The following is a 19,448-nucleotide window of genomic DNA, read 5'->3' on the forward strand; positions in this document are numbered from 1 at the left end:
CAAGGCCCAGCTTTACCCCTTCTGCACGCACTGCTGTGAGTCAACAGCAAGGCTCTTACTGCCTCGACTTACAGCATCCTCATCGTAAGACATCCTTTCTAGAGTGAATCTGGGCTGAGGGGCTCTTTGGGAAAGTCTTCCTTCGGGAAGTTCTGGCTCATCTTTCAGGAAATAAGAAGCAAGATAGTTCTGGGTGGCATGGCAAAGCTAGAGTGAGCCACACAAGGAGAAACAATTGCCCAGTGCAAAGCAGAGAGCAAACACAGGGAGAGGCACCCTGCTCCTTCCGCACTCTGACCTCTACATACACACACACACACCAGCAACAAAAGAGCACAGACACTTTGCAGTTGGGAAGAGGCATCACTATTTCAGATGCCTGAGGTGATTATACTTCTCCCCATGCTCTCTCACAAGAAATCATCAGATCCAAAGGCCCAGCTCCCACCATGAGAAGTTGGCAGCACAGTAACGAAGCACTAAAACATTATCTTAAAAGTCTAAGATAAAAAGGCCTTGTTCAGTTTTACTTGGGTTGTTTGAAAATGCGGTTTTTCCATTACGGAGAAGAAGTACATACGTTTGCACACAGTGAGCTTTTCTAGGTCTGGAACGCTGTCCCTGTGTTTGGGGAATGTGTGTATGTGTTTGACATTACATTCTAAACGTGCAGATTGGGAACTTTTAGACGTAAGTTACTTAGTTACTTGACTGACTTTTGTGCAGGAAAGAGGTTCAAAAGAGTAAAGTGTAAAAAAAAAGTCCTGGTAATTGTGGACGAGAAGGGAAGGAGGATCGACAGTGTGTGCACATGTCCCTGTCTCTGATGCGACTCAAACTGTCAACTACCTACATCTGGCATCTCATTTCCTGAGATCTTCACAGAATTTCAAAAACAACTTATGACCAGTATCAACACCCACATAAAATAAATAAAATCAAAGCGCTCTGTCTCCTCCCTGGGTGTGTGCGTGTCTACACGCCACCTGGGGACAGTGTCAGCTCGCTAAATAAAGAAGGTGGCTTCCGGGTGACTTACATGTCATCGACGTAACAGGGGTAGGGCATCTGCTGCACATAGACCCCGGTTTTCTTCTCGGTGCCCGTCAGCACCCGGATGATCGCCTGTTCCACCACATCCTGCAGGTAAGCGAAGCCCCCCCAGACGTACCGCATGTCCTCAAAGGGGTCTGCCCGAGGACCAGGGTCCCAGTACCTGAAACCGAGACACAGGCGATCAAACATTTCACAGAACCACACAATAAAAACCCAATCACCCACAATCCCATCACTGCTCCCAGCCACTGTTTTTATGTTTGTATCTTACCTTCTGGTGTCAGTTGACATGTACACATATTTTTATAGACACCAGAAAGAGCATACCACTTAGCTTGTTTTCCCCCTCCACTGAATACCTAACATTGCATCTAGTAGACATACCACAATTTACCTGACCACTCCCTTCCATATTGATTGTTTGCCCCTTTGTAAAAAAGGATAATGCTAACATGGGGAACCCAGAGTCTTTTTTTCTCCTTTTTTTGTTCTGTTGATTTAATTCCTTGGGATTAATTCCCTTGACTTCCCTGGGGCTGGCTGGTGTGATGGGACTCAACTCACCCATCTTTGATCTTATTCGTCCTCTCCACATTGTCAATGTCCATGCGGATCTTGTACTTGACGTGATGGGGCAACTCGACACTGTCAGGGGGAATCCCAGTGAACACAATTCCAGCCCAGAACTTCCTCTCATCCAGCAGCTCCATGGACTTGTTGATGAGCCAAACCTCTGTTGCGATTGGTTCCACCTTGTTCAGGTTGACACACTGAAGGAAGAACAGCCGTCGTGAGTAGTCTGGTGGCCAGAAAAGCAAGCAGTGGCCCAGGCAGACCTGACCCTGAGAGCAAAAGGCTGTGTGGCTTTTCTATCCTCACTCTACAAATCTCCCCTCGAGTCACTTTCCAATATGCAACTGAAAATGGGTCATATTACTTAACTGAAATTTAGAGATAAGTCACTTAACTGACTTTTGTGTGGGAAAGAGGTTCAAACAATGACCATGCCTCCTTTTCCTCTCTGTTTTCTTAGCAATTTTGAGACATTAACAACTAACCAAATAAATAAACTTGTCCCTCTTAAGTGACATCATTTTTAAAACTAAATTTTTAAAAATGTAATCTGTCTGATTAGATTTCAGATAAATTTCATAGAAATACTCTTAGGTCAGACAGAAAAAAAGCTCGAGTTAGACTTGTTTATTTACGTATTTGATCATTCAGCTGACATTTACTGAGTGCCTTTTGTACACCAAGTCCTATGTTAGGTTTGAGGACACTACTGTAAATAAGTCTGTACATTATTCCTAAGCATCTCTCCAATCTGACTGACTACACCATCTCAGAGGGGAAAAACCACAGCATGGCCCTTTCTAAATGCTCCACAGAACAGAGCCTCACCTCCATGAAGCGACCTATGGTCTGGACCGCCCCGTTGGTCTCATTGAAAGCTTCTCTCCAGGTGTACACAGAGCCGTTCTCTGACTGCACGTCCTCTGGGTACTTGGCCAGAAACGCCACGATATCTTCGGCTGTCCAGTCTAAGCCGGCCAAGCGCTGTTTCCAGAAGTGGTCATTGCCCCTGCTGTTCAGGAGTGTCTGCCATTTCAATGGGAAATCACAAGCAGCAAACATTACAAAACCCTTCACGTACGTGGTCTCCTTCATTTATCTTCACAGCAAACTGCGAGTTAAATAACAGTATCCCCGTTTTAAAGATGAGAATATTGGGGTTGAGCAATAAATGAATATGATTTTAACCAAGACTGAGTCACAATGCTAATAGCCAGGGAGCTGAGACTCAAAGCCAGACCAGTGCGAATGCAGAGTCCCTATGTTTTCCACTGTACCAAACAACCTAGCTTAGCAGTAAGTAACTACAGCCACAACAGTAATCACCCTTACTCTGCATAGTTACTATACTGAATTATTTATCTGCTTTACCTCACGCAACTCCATGATGGAGGTACCTTTAATAGCTCCCATTCTATAGATGGGAAAACCTACATTCAGAGCTGTCAAGTTCCTAACATAAGTTCCCTAATAAGTAGCAAAGTTTAGCAAAGTCAGAATACGAAACCTGGGCTTTCTGATTCTACTGCACCTTCCCAGTGCATTGAATTACTTTCCTCCCTTGAGACCCTATCTGATGACTCCTCATATAGACATCTCTAGTCTGAATGAAGACAAACACACTTTTGCTGTTTAGTTTGGGAAAATAATACCGTTATTAAACCAAGTAAAATACGATCTTTCCCAACTGCAAGACACATGGGTCATGATGCAAAGGAGGCCTAACTTCCATTTCTTGCTCAATAGCTGGTTAGCCCTCAACGTGGGTCTCAATATGGAAAAACAGAAAAACCTAATTTGGTGCTCAACTGACAGCTACTTTCTTACTTTTTTTAAAAAAAAAAATGCATTTTTATTGATTTCAGAGAAGAAAGAAGAGGGAGAGAGAGATTGAAACATCAATGATGAGAGAGAATCATTGATTAGCTGCCTGGGCACGCCTCCTACTGGGGATCAAGCCCGCAACCCAAGCATGTGCCTTGACAGGGAATCAAACCGTAATCTCCTGGTTCATAGGTTGATGCTCAACCACTGAACCATACCAGCTGGGGATGGCTACTTCCTAAATCAGTCTCATTTCCACTAACATAAGCTGTTTTCCCCACGTGGCTTCATATTTACTATTTTAATGGAAGCATAATGATTTCATAGATTATATTTACTATAATTTCACTGTTTTCATGCTGCTAAGAGTTTAGCCTATTTCTAATTTCCCACAATAACAATTATTATAGCAATAACATTTTCTGTTCTACAGTGACTTCTTCTTTTTAAAATTATGTCTATAGGATATATCCCTGAGGGTGTGTGGAATGGAGGTACACAGGGTAGCACACTTTTTATGGTTCTCGCAATTTTCATCCCAAATTGCTTTCCAATAGGGAATAACAATTTATACTGTCGTCAGTAATAGATGTATTTTTGTTAAAATAAATAGATGCAAAATTGTACCTCACAAATTGTGAAACAACTTTATTCGGAGACTTGAACTGAACGAATGAGGGCTGAGTGAAGACATGTGGTGTCTGGGGTGAGACCTACCCTGCCCAGTATGGATTTTGAACAGTACTGCCAAGGAAGCAAGACTAGAGAGATGAGCCCAGTGAAATCCCTGGCCACATGGCCATTTTAGGGTACATGAGGGGGCCAGGAGACCTAATTTCACCCTGAGGAGTGGTAGCCAGGGAGAAAGCAGGGTCTTGAGATGAAGGTGTCAAAAACCAGCTAAAAAGGAGAACGGTTTAGTATCGGTAGGGTCCCTGATGCAACAGAGAAGTGATTCTGGATCTGTGGGGTAATGCAATGGGTGCAGACAGAGCCACAGACAGCAGAGAGATAAGAGCTATCACAGAGCAGAATGGTGGTTGCCAGGGGCTGGGGTGGGGGAGACGGGGAGATCAAAGTGTACAAAGTTCCAGCTATGCAATCTGAGTTCAAAGGTACACCCTATACCAGTGATGGTGAACCTTTTGAGCTCGGTGTGTCAGCATTTTGAAAAACCTTAAATTAACTCTGGTGCCGTGTCACATATAGAAATTTTTTGATATTTGCAACCATAGTAAAACAAAGACTTATATTTTTAATATTTATTTTATATATTTAAATGCCATCTAACAAAGTAAAATCAACCAAAAAAATGTCATAGGTTCGCCATCACTGCCCCATAGCAACAATACATACTCTCGACTTGAAATTTGCTAAGCAATCACTACGTGAGATGATGCATATGCTACCGATTGTGGTGATCATTTTACAATGTAAACGTACATCAAAACATCAAGTTGTTCACTTTATATATAATTTTGGCTTGTCAATACACCTCAATAAAAGCTGAAAGAAAGAAGGGAGGACAGGAAGGAGGGAAAGAGAGAAGGGGGAGAGAGACAGAGAGAAAGAGGAAAACAGCAAAAGAAGGAAAAGAACTACGCCAACAACAGCAGAGCCCTCAGGCACTGCCTCATGTGCCAGACTCCATGAGGCTGTAGGGGGTACAGAGTAGGAGGAGCCCAAGCTTGCAGTGTGAAACAAACATTCCTTCAAAGAGAAAGGAAAGTCGGAGGAGGCTCCTTCAATTTCCACCCACAGGCTGATCAGTCCCTAGTCAGTTTCCAGACTAACCACCCCTGCTCTCCCCGCCCCAATATCTGTCAGCCTAATGGACAGCCCCACCATCCACCAGCCAGAAGTCAAAAATCCTCCTCACGCCTCCCTGTCCTTCACCCTCTCCATTCAAGCAGCCCTCAGGCTTCACCTCCTGCTGGCCCTGGCCATCCACTTGGCTGGCCTCCATCCTGGTCTCTGCCGCCATCGTCCCCCTCTTTAATCCACTTGTCACATCAGAGTAAGACATCTACATCTCCCCTTGCTTCAAGCCCTTTCATGGTCCCCTGGAGCTAAAGTCACGGTCCTCCAAACCATAGGCCATGCCTTCTCCCCAGCTACAGCTCCCACATCCCTCTTGCACATCCTGGGACCTCCCACAGGATCCCTAATGAATGCCACAGCGACGTGTACAAGGCTTTGTCCCAAAGAACTGGGAGCCTGGGAGCTGCTGGAACATCCAGGCCAAACTCTCCATTTAAGAGCAGGGAAAGCATCTACCTGCCCCCAGACCGAAACTCACGGAATCCCTTCCCACTCGTGGGATCCTCCGAGACTCGGGAGGAGAGAAATCCAATGTGGAGAAGTGCAGGTTCCCAGGGGGGGACTAGGAAGCGAACCAGGGAGCAGAGGCCTGGGATCACATGAGGCCCAGTCACGGTGCATGGCTGGGCCATGGAATCCCTTCACAGAGAAGAGACTGGAGCCCAACTGAGAACCATACTTGAAGGGCGTGCGTTGTGACTATTATGAGTCAGGAATTATCCAGTAAACCCATAAAAACTGTTGTTCATGTTTTTCTCACTAAAGTCCCTTGGTTTTGGAAAGGCCCCAAGTTAAGAATTCTGCATAGATAACAAGACCAGCACAACAAATATGACTCCAGCTTTGCCATTAGGGGAAGGCCCCCTGGGAAATGCCCCTCCCAGGGCATCTGGGGACAGTCCTATGTCTGAGACAGTTCCTTCCAGATAGGTATCAGCTCTCAAACCCAGCTGCCTTTCTGATCAATGAGGTGTCAAGACAAGAAACCTGGCAAAATCCATCCCTGCTTCTTAATGGCAGCAGACACGAAAGGAAGCACCTCCAGTACGTGGAGATAGAAAACAGCCTAATGATCCTGGCCCAGCCCAAGGCAGGGATGATGTGATTAAATGGCACTCGGGCTCGGGCGGAGGAGACATTCTGTTCTTGCTCAGACTCCTCTGCTTTTGAATCCAATTGTCTCCAGAGCACTAATCCCTTTCAAGTGAAGCAGAAGCACTGAGTGCAATTAGCCTCCATGTGGTAATGGTGGCTCCTCGGAGCAGGTCTCTCGCACCTGTCTATGGGTCAGAGTAGCCCTTTGCTCCCACACCCATGTCCAAGTTCCACCAGGACACAGGAAGGCGAAGCTGGCTCTAGAGCCAGAAATGAAAACAGCCAGGGTCCTGCAATCACCAAACGCTCGCTCCAAACACCAGCCCTCAGTTTCTTAGAAAACTGATGTTCGAGCGCCAGACGCATGGATGCTGATGTGCAAGAAACAGGGTTACCTGTGCTCGTCACCTGCAGCTCTACAAAGGTGACAGCCCTGTGGCTTGCGCTCAGCTCAATACCTCTACACTAGTTAAAGGTAAAGAATTCTCATCTAAGCCACTTCTGGGTACGTGACTAGAAACTCGCCTCTCTAGCATCAAGCAGGCACACGGTCAGCAGAAGGACACTCACCCGGACAAGGTCCATTTCTGGGCTGCTCTCCATGAAGGTCCAGATCTTGGGGCTAAGCTCTTCCCACATGCCTTTTATGTCATGAAACACAGCCAGTTCCTGGAAGGTCTTATTCACCTGGAGTGAGGAGGGGAGCCAGGGAGAGGCGGGAGAAAAGAGGAGAGGCAGAGACATGAGAAATACAGCTGCTCCCTGAAAAGACGCTCATCCCAGCACCCTCTCTCAGTCCTCTCTCAGCCCTTCCCATCCCCGGGAAGTACCTGCCGGCAGCACGCCGATTCAAATACCCAAGGCTGGAGAGCCGGACCTCAACAGTCAGCTCCGGCCTGGGTCAAACCCAAGGTTCTCACTCTTTGGAAATCCCAGAAGAGCCAGGATTTGCTCAATATACTCCATCTGGAACCACCTGCGACTCTAGCAGGATTCTGGAGAGAAAATCCTGGGCTTGGGCAGCTTACCTCAGCCATGACCTGCCTCGTGGCTGGGGTGTCAGGTGTATACAGGATCTTCCCAACAAGCAGAGGCTTGAGAGCTTTCCATATGATGCGGGAGAGCGGACTGGACTCCAAACTCTTCATCACATCATTGCAATAAGGACCTGTGACGATGAAAGGCAGATGCTCACATGCATGCTCACAGAACCAGCGAGACAGTCCCAGGTTCAAATCCCTGCTCTACCACTTAATAGCTACATAATAAATAACAGCCAGCCTGAGCCTCAGTTTGCTCCCCTGTAAAAAGAAAGTTCATTACAGCTGTCTGGAGAGCCCTTAGAACAATGCTTGATAAATAATCAGAGCTTCTTATAACACTGATTATGGAACGCTCATAATGGAGACGGATCTAGAAAATGTTTTTACTGTGCACAACAAGCCTGCATACCCCTAGATTCATACCTTCATGCCGATCCTCACCAATTTGTTTTCATTGAAAACACAGGGCTGAACTCAGAATTTAGTTTTCACGCAAAAAAAATCAAACAATTCCCATGGGGGCAGGGAGGAGATAAGAAGACATATGTAATACTTTCAACAATATTTATTAAAAATAAATAAAAAACAATTCCCCTTCATTAAAAGGTCTCATCACAAATATAAGTAACCAATGTAAAAAAAAATCCTAAACTGAGAAATCTGAAGTTAAACCAGATACTAGGGTTTGATTTTCCAGAAGGATTCCTATTTTTTTTTTTTTTTTTTTTTACACATTTCATTCCAGGTTCTTTTAGATACCAAGGATCCTCTCAGTGGTTCTCAACCTTCCTAATGCCGCGACCCTTTAATACAGTTCCTCATGTTGTGGTGACCCCCAACCATAAAATTATTTTCGTTGCTACTTCATAACTGTAATTTTGCTACTGTTATGAATCGTAATGTAAACATCTGATATGCAGGATGTATTTTCAGGGGTCGCGACACACAGGTTGAGAACTGCTGCTACATGCTGCAAAGACAATATAATTTTTTTTTAAAGAGGATCTGCTCACAAGTCGACCTGTTGGGAAAATGAAGGTTCCCTCGGTTGACTTGCAAAGCGAGGAGCAGAGGGGATGGCGTTTCAGAAAACTGCCTGTAACGCCATCCCCTCCAGCTTGCAAAGCAACTGCGCTGTCTGAGGGCTTTACTCCAGCGGTGAGGAGAGGTTCTTGGGTTACAGTCATGCACAAAAAGCTGCCTCACTCGCTGTCTGAAAGACACACCTGCGGTTGGAAATGGAGACAGGCTCGCTTGCATCAAGTTTTCAAGGGAAAGGATGCCATTGTTTAAAACTGTAACACTGGCTCCTCGCTGCCATCCAAACTGCCCGGGTGTGAGCAGCAGATATGGAGTTACAAGGTTCTTTAACACCGCATCGCAGCTAAGACCCAAAACAAACACCTGATCAAATGCCCGGGCCTGATGGGAGACACACGCCTTCACTGACAGGTATTTCAGAGGCTGTGTGGTTTACCAGAAAAAAAGCTGGAGCCAGGGGGATCTGGGCTTAATCTTGGCTCTTGTGGATTAGTGAGGCTTGTGTGGCTTTGAACAAGTCACTGAACCTCTCTGAGCCTGTAGAATGTGAGGCTATAAAACCTTCCTTGAATGGCTACCGTATGGGTTCAATGAGCTAATAAGCAAAATGCATAGGAAATGTTCCCTCAAGGTTGACTTTTATGTTGTTGTTGTTGTTATTACTGCTATTTTTTAAGTTTTTATTATAAAGCTCTAGTGGCCCGGTGCACAAAATTCGTGCACATGAAAAGGGAATTAATTAGAGGAAATATTTTAATATTGCTATTTTGTTTCCATCTCTCCATCCCAGTTTCTCCCAGTCTCTGGCTTTGTTTTTCTCAGCAGTCCTCCAGGCCTCCCTGCCTCCCTGCCTCCCTCTCTCCCTCTTCCTCTTTCCTGGCTGGGAAGGAGCAGGAACAGTGAGGGCAGCTCCACCCTCTGCCCTGGGGCCTCATTCTGAGAGAGGCTCTGAGAATGGGGAGGGAAAGAAAGGGAGAAAAGACTGTGAGCTGGTGGGCGTTGTGTGTGTCTGTGTGTGTGTGTGTGTGGTTGTGAGTGAGTGTGAGTGCCAGCCCCGCCTTCCCAGCCCCACCCCAGCTGCCACAAGTCCCCACCCACCATAGCCTGCTGCGCACGCAGCCTGGGGGGTCGGTTGAGCCTTAGGTCATGGATGTTACGGACCCTGGCTCTTTATAGATATAGATACCTCAAGAGGAAGGAGAGAGGAGAGGGAGAGGGGAGAAAAGCCTTCATTATTCTGGGAACCACTCTCCTACATTCCCCAGAAAACTGGGAGATTGGCTTTCAACTATTCATTCACCACTTGATAAACACACTGTGTACCTGAGACGTGCCAGGTCCCAAGCAGTGGGGATAGGTAGCTAATCAGGAAAAGACGCTAGGTTCCAGGTGCTCAGTGGTGAGCAAACAGACACATGCACATCCAATGCTGCACCAGAGGATGAGGGTTAGCATGAGGGAGAGGGGACACAGGGCTGCCTGAGTCCACATCGAAGGTGGCAGAGGCCAGGGCTTGGGCCTGCACAGACACTCACTTGTAGAATTGTCATAGACGGCGCCAGCATCCTCCTCAGTGCCATTGCCTCCAAAGAGGGCTTTGTAGTTGTTGTCCTCATACCAGTTGAGGGACTTGATCTTCAGGCCCCCACCCTCGGGGTGGCCACAGACGATGCGGGAGACAGCCTGGTATATCTGGGTGGAGGAGATGGAGCTGTTCACGTTGGTCAGAAACATCACCTCCTGCCGCATGTCACTCCAGCTCTTCATGCTGAACAGCTGAGGTCAGGGATCAGGAGGGGAAGGAGAGGGAGGAGGAGAAAAGGGTAGAGCAAGGGTGGGAGACAGAAAAGAGAAAAGAACATCTTATTTTCTCAACCTTTCCAAAGCCACATCCCAGAACATATTTTGTATGACATCATCTCCTCAGAGCCTGTGAGGGGATGCCAGACCATGCTACCAGGGTTGTGGTTTACGGCATCTGCGTACTCTGAGAGGTCTGGAATGCAGACCTGATCTACCTGATATAGTTCAAACCTGCATTTTCATGTGATGCCAGGTGATCCCCAGGCACAGTCAAGATAGAGAAGCACAGCTGGGCAGTGAGTGGAGCCGCTGGCAATGGGCATTATTTCATTCTGATTGTCTTCTGGTGTAGGAGAGAATGCTTTCTCTGAACAGCTACATGCTCATATACATACATCAGGAATTGCTCACACCCTCGATCACGGACTCATTTCTAAAACACCCTCAACCTCAGTGTGGAAACTAAGGGGCCCCCCGCCCCTTGGGAGAAAAGTGACTGTGTGTGCCGTCCCATCCTTGTCTCAGCTCAGTGCTGGGTGATGGAAAAGCATGAAATGGGAAGACCCGAGTTTGCATCCCAGCTCTGTCTCTCATTAGCTTACAGGCTTACAAGAGTCACCCCTCTAAGGCCCAACTTATCATCAAGACGATGACAGTGTGGTGGCGAGGAATAAATCACATGACACACGAGAGCGGCCCCTGCACAGAACAGCCCCCGTGAGCGATGAGTCAGACGCTCCGGGCAGCCAGGGGCTGTGTCTGACTTCCACTCGACAAGGGCTTTGCCTCCCATACAAATGGACTCCCGCACCTTGTGGAGTTCTTGGCCCCATTGCTCTTATAATTAAATATTTATGGAGCACTTTGTATTTCCACACATTTCACAGTACATCATTAACAGATCCCTCATTTCCTTGAAAAGTCACTGCATGTTCTCACCACCTGGAAAACCAGCCGGGGGGTGGGGGTGGGGAGTGGGAGGTGGGAGGTGGGGTGGGGGGGGACCGACTATGGAACCTGCGCACGCCTCAGAGGAGGCCTAGAATCAGACTCCACGTCCCCAGGTTTCTGTCTCACGGAGTCTGCTGGTTCCCGTGAGTGACATGGTCCTATAGATCCTGACCGCTTCCTGCCCCGAGGGGAGCCAGGCACAGATGTCAGATGTCACAAACGTCTGTCCCTCCAAAGAGGGAGAACAAGTCGGTGGCCAGCTTTTCCTCACTTATGCTTTTCATAACCTGCATGAGGTGTACAGACAGGGAGGGAGAGATGGCAGACCACTTCCCCTTTTGTCCGTGAGTGGAACAGCCATGGAGATCTTTAAATAATAGTGAAAGCCACTCGCTTCTCTTCCCACAGGCTGCCTCACCACCACCATCCCGCCGGGCCCCAACCAAAAGAACACACTGCCTCCCACATGAAACCAGCCGTCTCTGCACGGAGGCACTGTAAGTGACGAGGTTACTCGGGGCTCTCCCAGCACCTGTCTGAGGGGCACAGTCCACACTCCTCGGTGAAGCGCTCCCACGCACAGCCCACGAAAGGTGGTGTCTGATCTTCCCTGGAGTCTCTCAACCCACTGCCATGTGCCCCCACCATGGTCTCTTCTCAGTTTAACAGTCAGAATGCAGTCTCAGGCGCTAGGTCACGTCATGCCTGCCCCTCTGCTCCCAGCCCTCTGCTGGCCTCCCATCTCACTCAGCCCGACCAGGCCTACGTGGCACTCCCCTCCTCCTCTGACCTCTCACCTCTTCCTCTGACCTCTCACCTCCAACCACCCTCTCACCTCCAACCACCCTCTCAACTTGCTCACTTTGTTCGGGCTACCCCGGCCTCCTTCCTGGTCTTTAAATACGTTCCTTCATCGTGCCCCACACAAGTGTCTGTATCTGTGGTTCCTTCTGTGTGGAGTGCTCTTCCTTCTCCACTGAAACACTGACATTTCCTGCAGGTTCAACCGTCACCGTATCAGAGAGGACTTTCCTAATCACTGCCTTTAAAACAACGTTTCATCATCGTCTCCCTTCCCTGCTTTATTTTTCTTCCTTGCACGTATCCCTGTGACCACATCATACACCGACCTGTCTCCCACCCGATACGAGACCAGGAGTAGAGGGAAGTTACTGTGTTCACTGTGGAGTCCCAACATCTAGCGATGCCGGGCCCCTGGAAGGTGCTGGCTGGACCACAGACGCTGCTCCCGGCCCTGCCTCCCGACCCTATCAGGCACAGCCTCCCTGTCCTGCTCCCCAGACACGAAGCTCACATCAGCTTTCATTCAACTACGTCCACTCAACTGCCAAGTCCTGTTTATCTATATTTTCTCTCTTTAACGAGTCTCCTTCCTATTCGATACCAGTTACCACTGGAGTTCGTCAGACAAGTGGGCTACAGCAGCAAGAATATGGGCTTTGGAGTCCAACAGTCCTGGGTTCTAATCCCAGTTTTACCAATTAGATGACTGGGGGCAAGTTCTCTAACTTTTCTGAGTGTGTGATCTATAAAATGGGCACAATAAGACCCATTCATATTTGTCACATGGATTATGCAGGAAAATTGAGCGGAACTCCATGAACCAGGGGAGCTGCTCAGAAAATATCAGCTCCCTTTTCCTTCAAGGGTTGTGCTCTGGTCAAGACAACCAACTTTTCCCCCAAACACTGAACAGATCAATAAGGGCATTTATTTATGGATTTGTCCTCTCCCAGTTGTCCCAGAGAAATAGCAAGTTAGACAATGGGTAACTTGTGGTTGAAGTGACTTGAAGGTTTTACAGGGAAAGGAGATGGCCCCTGCTTGCCCTGGACCAGGGAGCAAGCTGCCAAGAAAAATGTATATTGCTCAGTTGGAGAGTTTCGCCACATCGGCAGTGGGAACATCACATGCTTTTAATTTTTTTTTTTTTTTTACCCCAAAAGTCAGGCCAGTGATGTAAGAGGAAACAGCTGTGCCCAGACCCTGAGCTTAGAGGCAGCCTCCCCTGTCGCAGTCCCTGCTCTACTTTCTGTACGGCTGGGCAAGGACCTGGAGGAGTAGTCAGGTCAGGGCACGTCAATGTCAGCTAACGGGACCCTAGAGAAACGGCTATGGACTTGCCAGGCAGTGTTTCCTGGAAGAACCCCAGGTGACCCAGCTTCTCCCCTTACAGAAAGGTCACCAGCATTCATAACTGAGGTAACCAAAGGCAGCTGGAAGGGGGCTTCTTTCCCTGAAAGGGACGCAAAAACCAAGCCTCTTCAGTCAGACACACATGAGCACAATTTAAAAAAAAAAAAAAGGAGAGGAGAACCAAGATGGCGGCATAGGTTAACGCAGGAGTTTGCTGCTTTGAACAACTACTTCAAAAGTGAAACTAAAAGACAGAACGGACATCACCCAAAACCACTGGAACGCTGGCTGAATGGAAGTCCTACAACTAGGAGGAAAGAGAAACGCATACGGACACTCAGAGGAGGCGCAGTGCTGAAGTCAAATTCTGAGGTGCGGAGTGCGCGGAGCGGGCTGGCGGCGGAGGGCGCGGTTGGCGTTTTCAATCGGGAGGGAGTCACAGACTCTGAGCTCCAGATCCGGGCGAGTCTTTAGGGACCCAGACTCAAACAGGAGAAGCGGGACTGTCTGGCTTCGGTCAGAGCGAGTGCAGCTTTCTCTCCGAGCTTTGCAGCGGGTGCTGGGACTCAGAGAGGCAGAGCCCCTGGGGACAGGACTGAGAGCCGCCATCACTGCTCTCTCCGGCCCACCCTGTTGATCCTGTGCGACCCGCCCCGCCCAAGCCCTGCACGGAGGCATTTGCCGGATAGCCTCAGGCAAACGCCAGATTAGCACCTCCCTAGAGGACAGAAGTTCTCTCACTGCTGACACAGCTGATTCTCATAGCCACTTGGCCTGGAGGTCAAACCCTCCCTGGAATTAGCTACAAGATTTAACTATAAGACTGCGCACAAAGACCACTAGGGGGTGCACCAAGGAAGCATAACAAAATGCGGAGACAAAGAAACAGGACAAAATTGTCAATGGAAGATCTAGAGTTCAGAACCACACTTTTAAGGTCTCTCAAGAACTGTTTAGAAGCCGCTGATAAACTTAATGAGATCTACAAGAAAACTAATGAGACCCTCGATGTTATATTGGGGAATCAACTAGAAATTAAGCATACACTGACTGAAATAAAGAATATTATACAGACTCCCGACAGCAGAACAGAGGAGCGCAAGAATCAAGTCAATGATTTGAAATGCGAGGAAGCAAAAAACACCCAACCGGAAAAGCAAAATGAAAAAAGAATCCAAAAATGCGAGGATAGTGTAAGGAGCCTCTGGGACAGCTTCAGGCGTACCAACATCAGAATTATAGGGGTGCCAGAAGATGAGAGAGAGCAAGATATTAAAAACCTATTTGAAGAAATAATGACAGAAAACTTCCCTCACCTGGTGAAAGAAATGGACTTGCAGGTCCAAGAAGCACGGAGAACCCCAAACAAAAGGAATCCAAAGAGGACCACACCAAGACACATCATAATTAAAATGCCAAGAGCAAAAGATAAAGAGAGAATCTTAAAAACAGCAAGAGAAAGAAACTCAGTTACCTACAAGGGAATACCCATACGACTGTCAGCTGATTTCTCAACAGAAACTTTGCAGGCCAGAAGGGAGTGGCAAGAAATATTCAAAGTAATGAATACCAAGAACCTACAACCAAGATTACTTTATCCAGCAAAGCTATCATTCAGAATTGAAGGTCAGATAAAGAGCTTCACAGATAAGGAAAAGCTAAAGGAGTTCATCACCACCAAATCAGGATTATATGAAATGCTGAAAGGTATCCTTTAAGAAGAGGAAGAGGAAGAAAAAGGTAAAGATACAAATTATGAACAACAAATATGCATCTATCAACAAGTGAATCTAAGAATCAAGTGAATAAATAATCCGATGAACAGAATGAACTGGTGATTATAATAGAATGAGGGACATAGAAAGGGAATGGACTGACTATTCTTGGGGGGGAAAGGGGTGTCGGAGATGCGGGAAGAGACTGGACAAAAATCGTGCACCTATGGATGAGGACAGTGGGTGGGGAGTGATTGCGGATGGTGGGGCGGGAACTGGGAGGAGGGGAGTTATGGGGGGAAAAAAGAGGAACAAATGTAATAATCTGAACAATAAAGATTTAATTAAAAAAAAATAAAAAAAAAAAAAAAAAAAAAAAAAAAAAAAAGGAGAACCAAAAACAACATACTAAAGGGGTGATGGCTTAATCTTGGTGTTTTCTATATTTTCCAAACATTGTGCATTTTCCACAGTGAACATGCAATACTTTTATTCCCAGGGAGAAAAAAAGAGAGAATTTTGATATTTGAGAAACACCAAAAAAATGAGTTAGAGAAGCAACTCAAAATAAGGCTGGACCATGTCTGAAAAAATGTCCCCACAAGTCAGTCCTATCCAATGTCCCCTGCCTTCTGCCCTCTGTCCACTGGGCTCAGCTCCTCACATACTGGGCTCCAGACAACTCCTCCTTCCCAAAGTCTCATCTGCAACAAGGCTGGGTGTCAGAAAGGGGCAGCACTCACTGGCCAGGAGGCAGAGGAAAGGTGAACTGCTTTTGTGAGCACCTACAGGCCCACGGATCCTATGACAAAGCTTATTCTTATACATCTGTCAACCTGTGGGCTCAACTCAATGTTCACCAAGAGACTATAGTCCCAAAATGGGACCCCATAGGCCAGATGTTTACAGGGGAAAGATGTGATTTAGGGATATCCACATTATTCCCTTTAATTAGCATACAAATATTTTGGTAAAGAGTATCTGGCCTTGCAACTGCAGAAGAAATATGGAGAAGTTGCTGGTAAGACAAAAGCAGCACATGGGCGGGGAGTGGGGGGAATGGGGAGGTGGTAAGCGCGGGCCTCTTTCCAAAGGAGTTATTAGCAAGGGATGGGAATAAAAATGGAAGAAAGTTCTAGACTAGATATGGGGCCTTTAGCCACTAGCTAATTAGCTCTGAGACATCTATGAGTCTGTTTCTTCATCTCTACAGTAAGGAGATCAAACCACATCATTTTAAACATCACCAGTGCTTCTAACACTGATTGTACATTTCATATGATATTTACATTTAAAGAAAACCTTGTTAGTCAACTTAGGGTAAAAAAAAAAAAAAAAAAGCGACAGAGGATGGTCTGCCTCCTGGTGCTGGAAAGGCACAACTTACCTCTTGGGCCAGAGTCCCGAGACTATCCAGCAACATTTTTGTGCCTTCAGTCAGCTCCTGGCTCAGGAAGGGAGATATAGAGTCTAGTCCTGTCTGGAATGAGAAGAAAAAAAAAAATACTTGGCTTTTAAACTCAAATGTAAACCTGAAATCTCTATTGAAAATAAACAAGTTAATTAAAACCATTCACAACTATGAGTTTAAACACAAGATGGGAGAGAGAGAGGGCGAAACATTGATGTGAGAATGGAACATCTATCGACTGCCCCTACATGCCCCTTATTGGGGATCGAGCCTGCAACCGGGCATGTGCTCTGACTGGGAATAGAAGCAGCAACCTTTTGGTGCTTGAGAGGATGCTCAACCAACCGAACCACACTGGCCAGGGCATAAATTTTCCTTTTAATTCAATGAAAGATAAGCGAGAGGGGGAGGAGGAAAGGAAGGCAAATAAGGTAGGGATGAAGGAAGGGCAAAGAGCATAAGGTGGGTTGAGTATATATCAGATCTGAAAGACGTAACTTCCTTGAATAACATTAACCCAGGAAACATGCCTTGAAACTAGGCCACAAAATGAAATCTGAGAACCAAGTACCTGCACTAATATTAACTGTGATTTCCTGCTCATACTTGTTTGACAAAGGCCAGCAAAGCTTGCCACATCACTTTTCCAAAGAGCTCCAGTAAATAATTCTGTTTGGAATTCCTTCTATCATTTCTCCTAACCAAAAACACCCCTGGCTATGAACTCATACAGGTCCCTACTGACCACTGGAAGCAAGTGATTTTCTCGTATGAAGTAAGGAAAGGGGATGGAAAGAGGAAAAATAAAACCTTTAGTGAAGAACTGTACATTCTGTGTTGAGTAAACAGGAATTCATGCATTATTCAATATTTTTAGATCATAACTAAAGACTATAATAGCATTACGGGAAGAATGAACAAACGCTTGTTGTGTTACTCAAAAGCTCCCACCTACTTCTATAAAATGTTCTAATCACAACACAGTAACAGTTCCTAAAAACATGACATTCTGTCGTGCTGTCCCCAGAATGACAAAGGCCATTGTGCCCTCTCCTTTCTGGGTCTAACAGATAACTTCATTATTTTCTTTCTCTCCTCACTAGCTTAATAGCTAAATTATAAAAGACTGAAAATTTAAAAGGCAATTTGACTTTAATTTCTGGGCTGGTGTTTTATTTCAGCTCAGTGTTCAGCATAGTTCCTGGCACATAGTAACTAGACACCCAGTAAATGTTTGTGGACAGGGGCGGGGGGGGGGGGGGGGGAGGCGGGGAGGGAGAGAGAATCAAAAGGAAGGGAGAGCAGATTAGGAGGGCTAGATGGACTGGTGTTGAGTCCTGCTCCAATGGTCATTCAAATTCAAAGATTTACTCTGTTTTGTGATCACCTCGAGTCATCCACCCTCTAGAGCAGCGGTTCTCAACCTATGGGTCACAACCCCTCTGGGGGTCAAACGACCCTTTCACAGAGGTCACCTAAGACCATCCTGCATATCAGATATTTACATTACGATTCATAACAGTAGCAACATTACAGTTATGAAGTAGCAACGAAAATAATTTTATGGTTGGGGGTCACCACATGAGGAACTGTATTTAAAGGGCCAGAAGGTTGAGAATCACTGCTCTAGAGTCTTTTGGTGGTTCCCTTGCCCTAAAGATGAGGCCCAATCGCCTAACATGATCAGGTAATCTTTGCCCACCTCCGCAGTGTCATGCCTTACGTCCCTTCTCCCATTAAACTCCCCATAGCTACATCCACTCCACTCAGAGCTACTCAACCAGGTGCAGGTCCTCTAAATGCCACCCCCTCTTATCTCCCCTCCAGACGCATACAGAGGCCATATCCTCTGCCTGGAGCATCCTTCTCCTGTTCTTTACCCGGCTAACCTCTATTCTTTGGTTTCAACCTAGAGGGTGCTTCTCTCCTGATCCTCAAGGACTGGATGAAGAGGCCGCATCAGGGCCTCCACAGCACCGAGCAGAGGGGTTTTCACTGTAGCGCATCTGCTCCTTGCTTGGTCTCTCCCATCTATTCCCCCACCTGCAGGGAAGCTCAGAGAAAGCTGTACCTTGCTCACCACGGCCTCCCTGGCCCAGTACATGGCACAGATCAGGGTTCAGTAAATATTTATTGAATGAATATGTTTATTTATAGAAGATTGCTACACAAAATGAAGACTGGGAGGGATTACTACTAATGCAATGGAAGTCACAGCCATACCAGAAAGAGAAGACAGAACATCTGTGAAATAAAAATGTAATTGAAAACTCTCTTCAATTTATAAAAGTCTTATCTACACAGAAATTTTTTAGGGACTCTACTATGAAATAAAGTGAAATGTGGATGTATTTTCAATATAATGCACAATTTTGTTTTCCTCATGCCAATGCATGTCACCAAGTGTTTATGGGGACATTTCAAACTTTCTTTAAATACTTTCATAAAGTAGACTAAAATTTCTCCTTCACTTTGCCCATATTCAAAAACTCCAGGTTAGGACTAGGATTTATGTTGTAGCTCAGACTGAAAGTAAACCATGTGCCAGTCTGAGAGGACCCATCTCTCTATATAAAGAAATTATGTGGCACAAAGTCCTAGAGGATTCAAATTTCTATGGATTATAATGAGAAACACCTCTTTACAGGCATATCTTTCTTCCAGGGCTCTTTCCTGGTTTTAAGAGAAACTACAGACAAATCAAAGTGCTATCTGGTAAGAACACTGGATGTTAAATGATGTTGTTGGGAGGGGCAATTCACCAGAGATCTCACAAAACCCCCAGAAATGCACCTGTTCTGGAACTATTCACAACACTCCAAAGACCAAAATGCTCAAGTTCATCCCCCATTCTTTGAATAAGAATGAACATGTATTCTCATGGACTGCTTTTCTGAACTATTGAATCCTAGACTGATCAGACCTTGTTGGCATTTGGGGGGGCGGGGGGGGGGGGGT

General features: G+C 46.4%; 1 protein-coding gene across 1 annotated transcript in view; it reads right to left on the bottom strand.

Annotated features, from left to right (window-relative positions):
* The window catches only part of ABCA1 (ATP binding cassette subfamily A member 1), a 114,360-nt gene that overhangs the window by 42,759 nt on the left and 52,153 nt on the right, over window positions 1-19,448 (bottom strand). Inside the window, exons 8-14 of the mRNA XM_081103435.1 lie at window positions 16,467-16,559; window positions 9,989-10,229; window positions 7,398-7,537; window positions 6,940-7,056; window positions 2,458-2,655; window positions 1,621-1,826; window positions 1,040-1,216 (exon numbers count right to left, since the gene is read on the bottom strand). Of these exons, the coding sequence (XP_080959561.1) occupies window positions 1,040-1,216; window positions 1,621-1,826; window positions 2,458-2,655; window positions 6,940-7,056; window positions 7,398-7,537; window positions 9,989-10,229; window positions 16,467-16,559 (1,172 nt within the window). The remainder of the gene's footprint in view (window positions 1-1,039; window positions 1,217-1,620; window positions 1,827-2,457; window positions 2,656-6,939; window positions 7,057-7,397; window positions 7,538-9,988; window positions 10,230-16,466; window positions 16,560-19,448) is intronic.

The sequence above is a fragment of the Myotis nattereri genome (assembly GCF_964212035.1).
Source record: "Myotis nattereri genome assembly, chromosome: 12".
In the NCBI taxonomy this organism is placed as follows: Eukaryota; Metazoa; Chordata; class Mammalia; order Chiroptera; family Vespertilionidae; genus Myotis; species Myotis nattereri.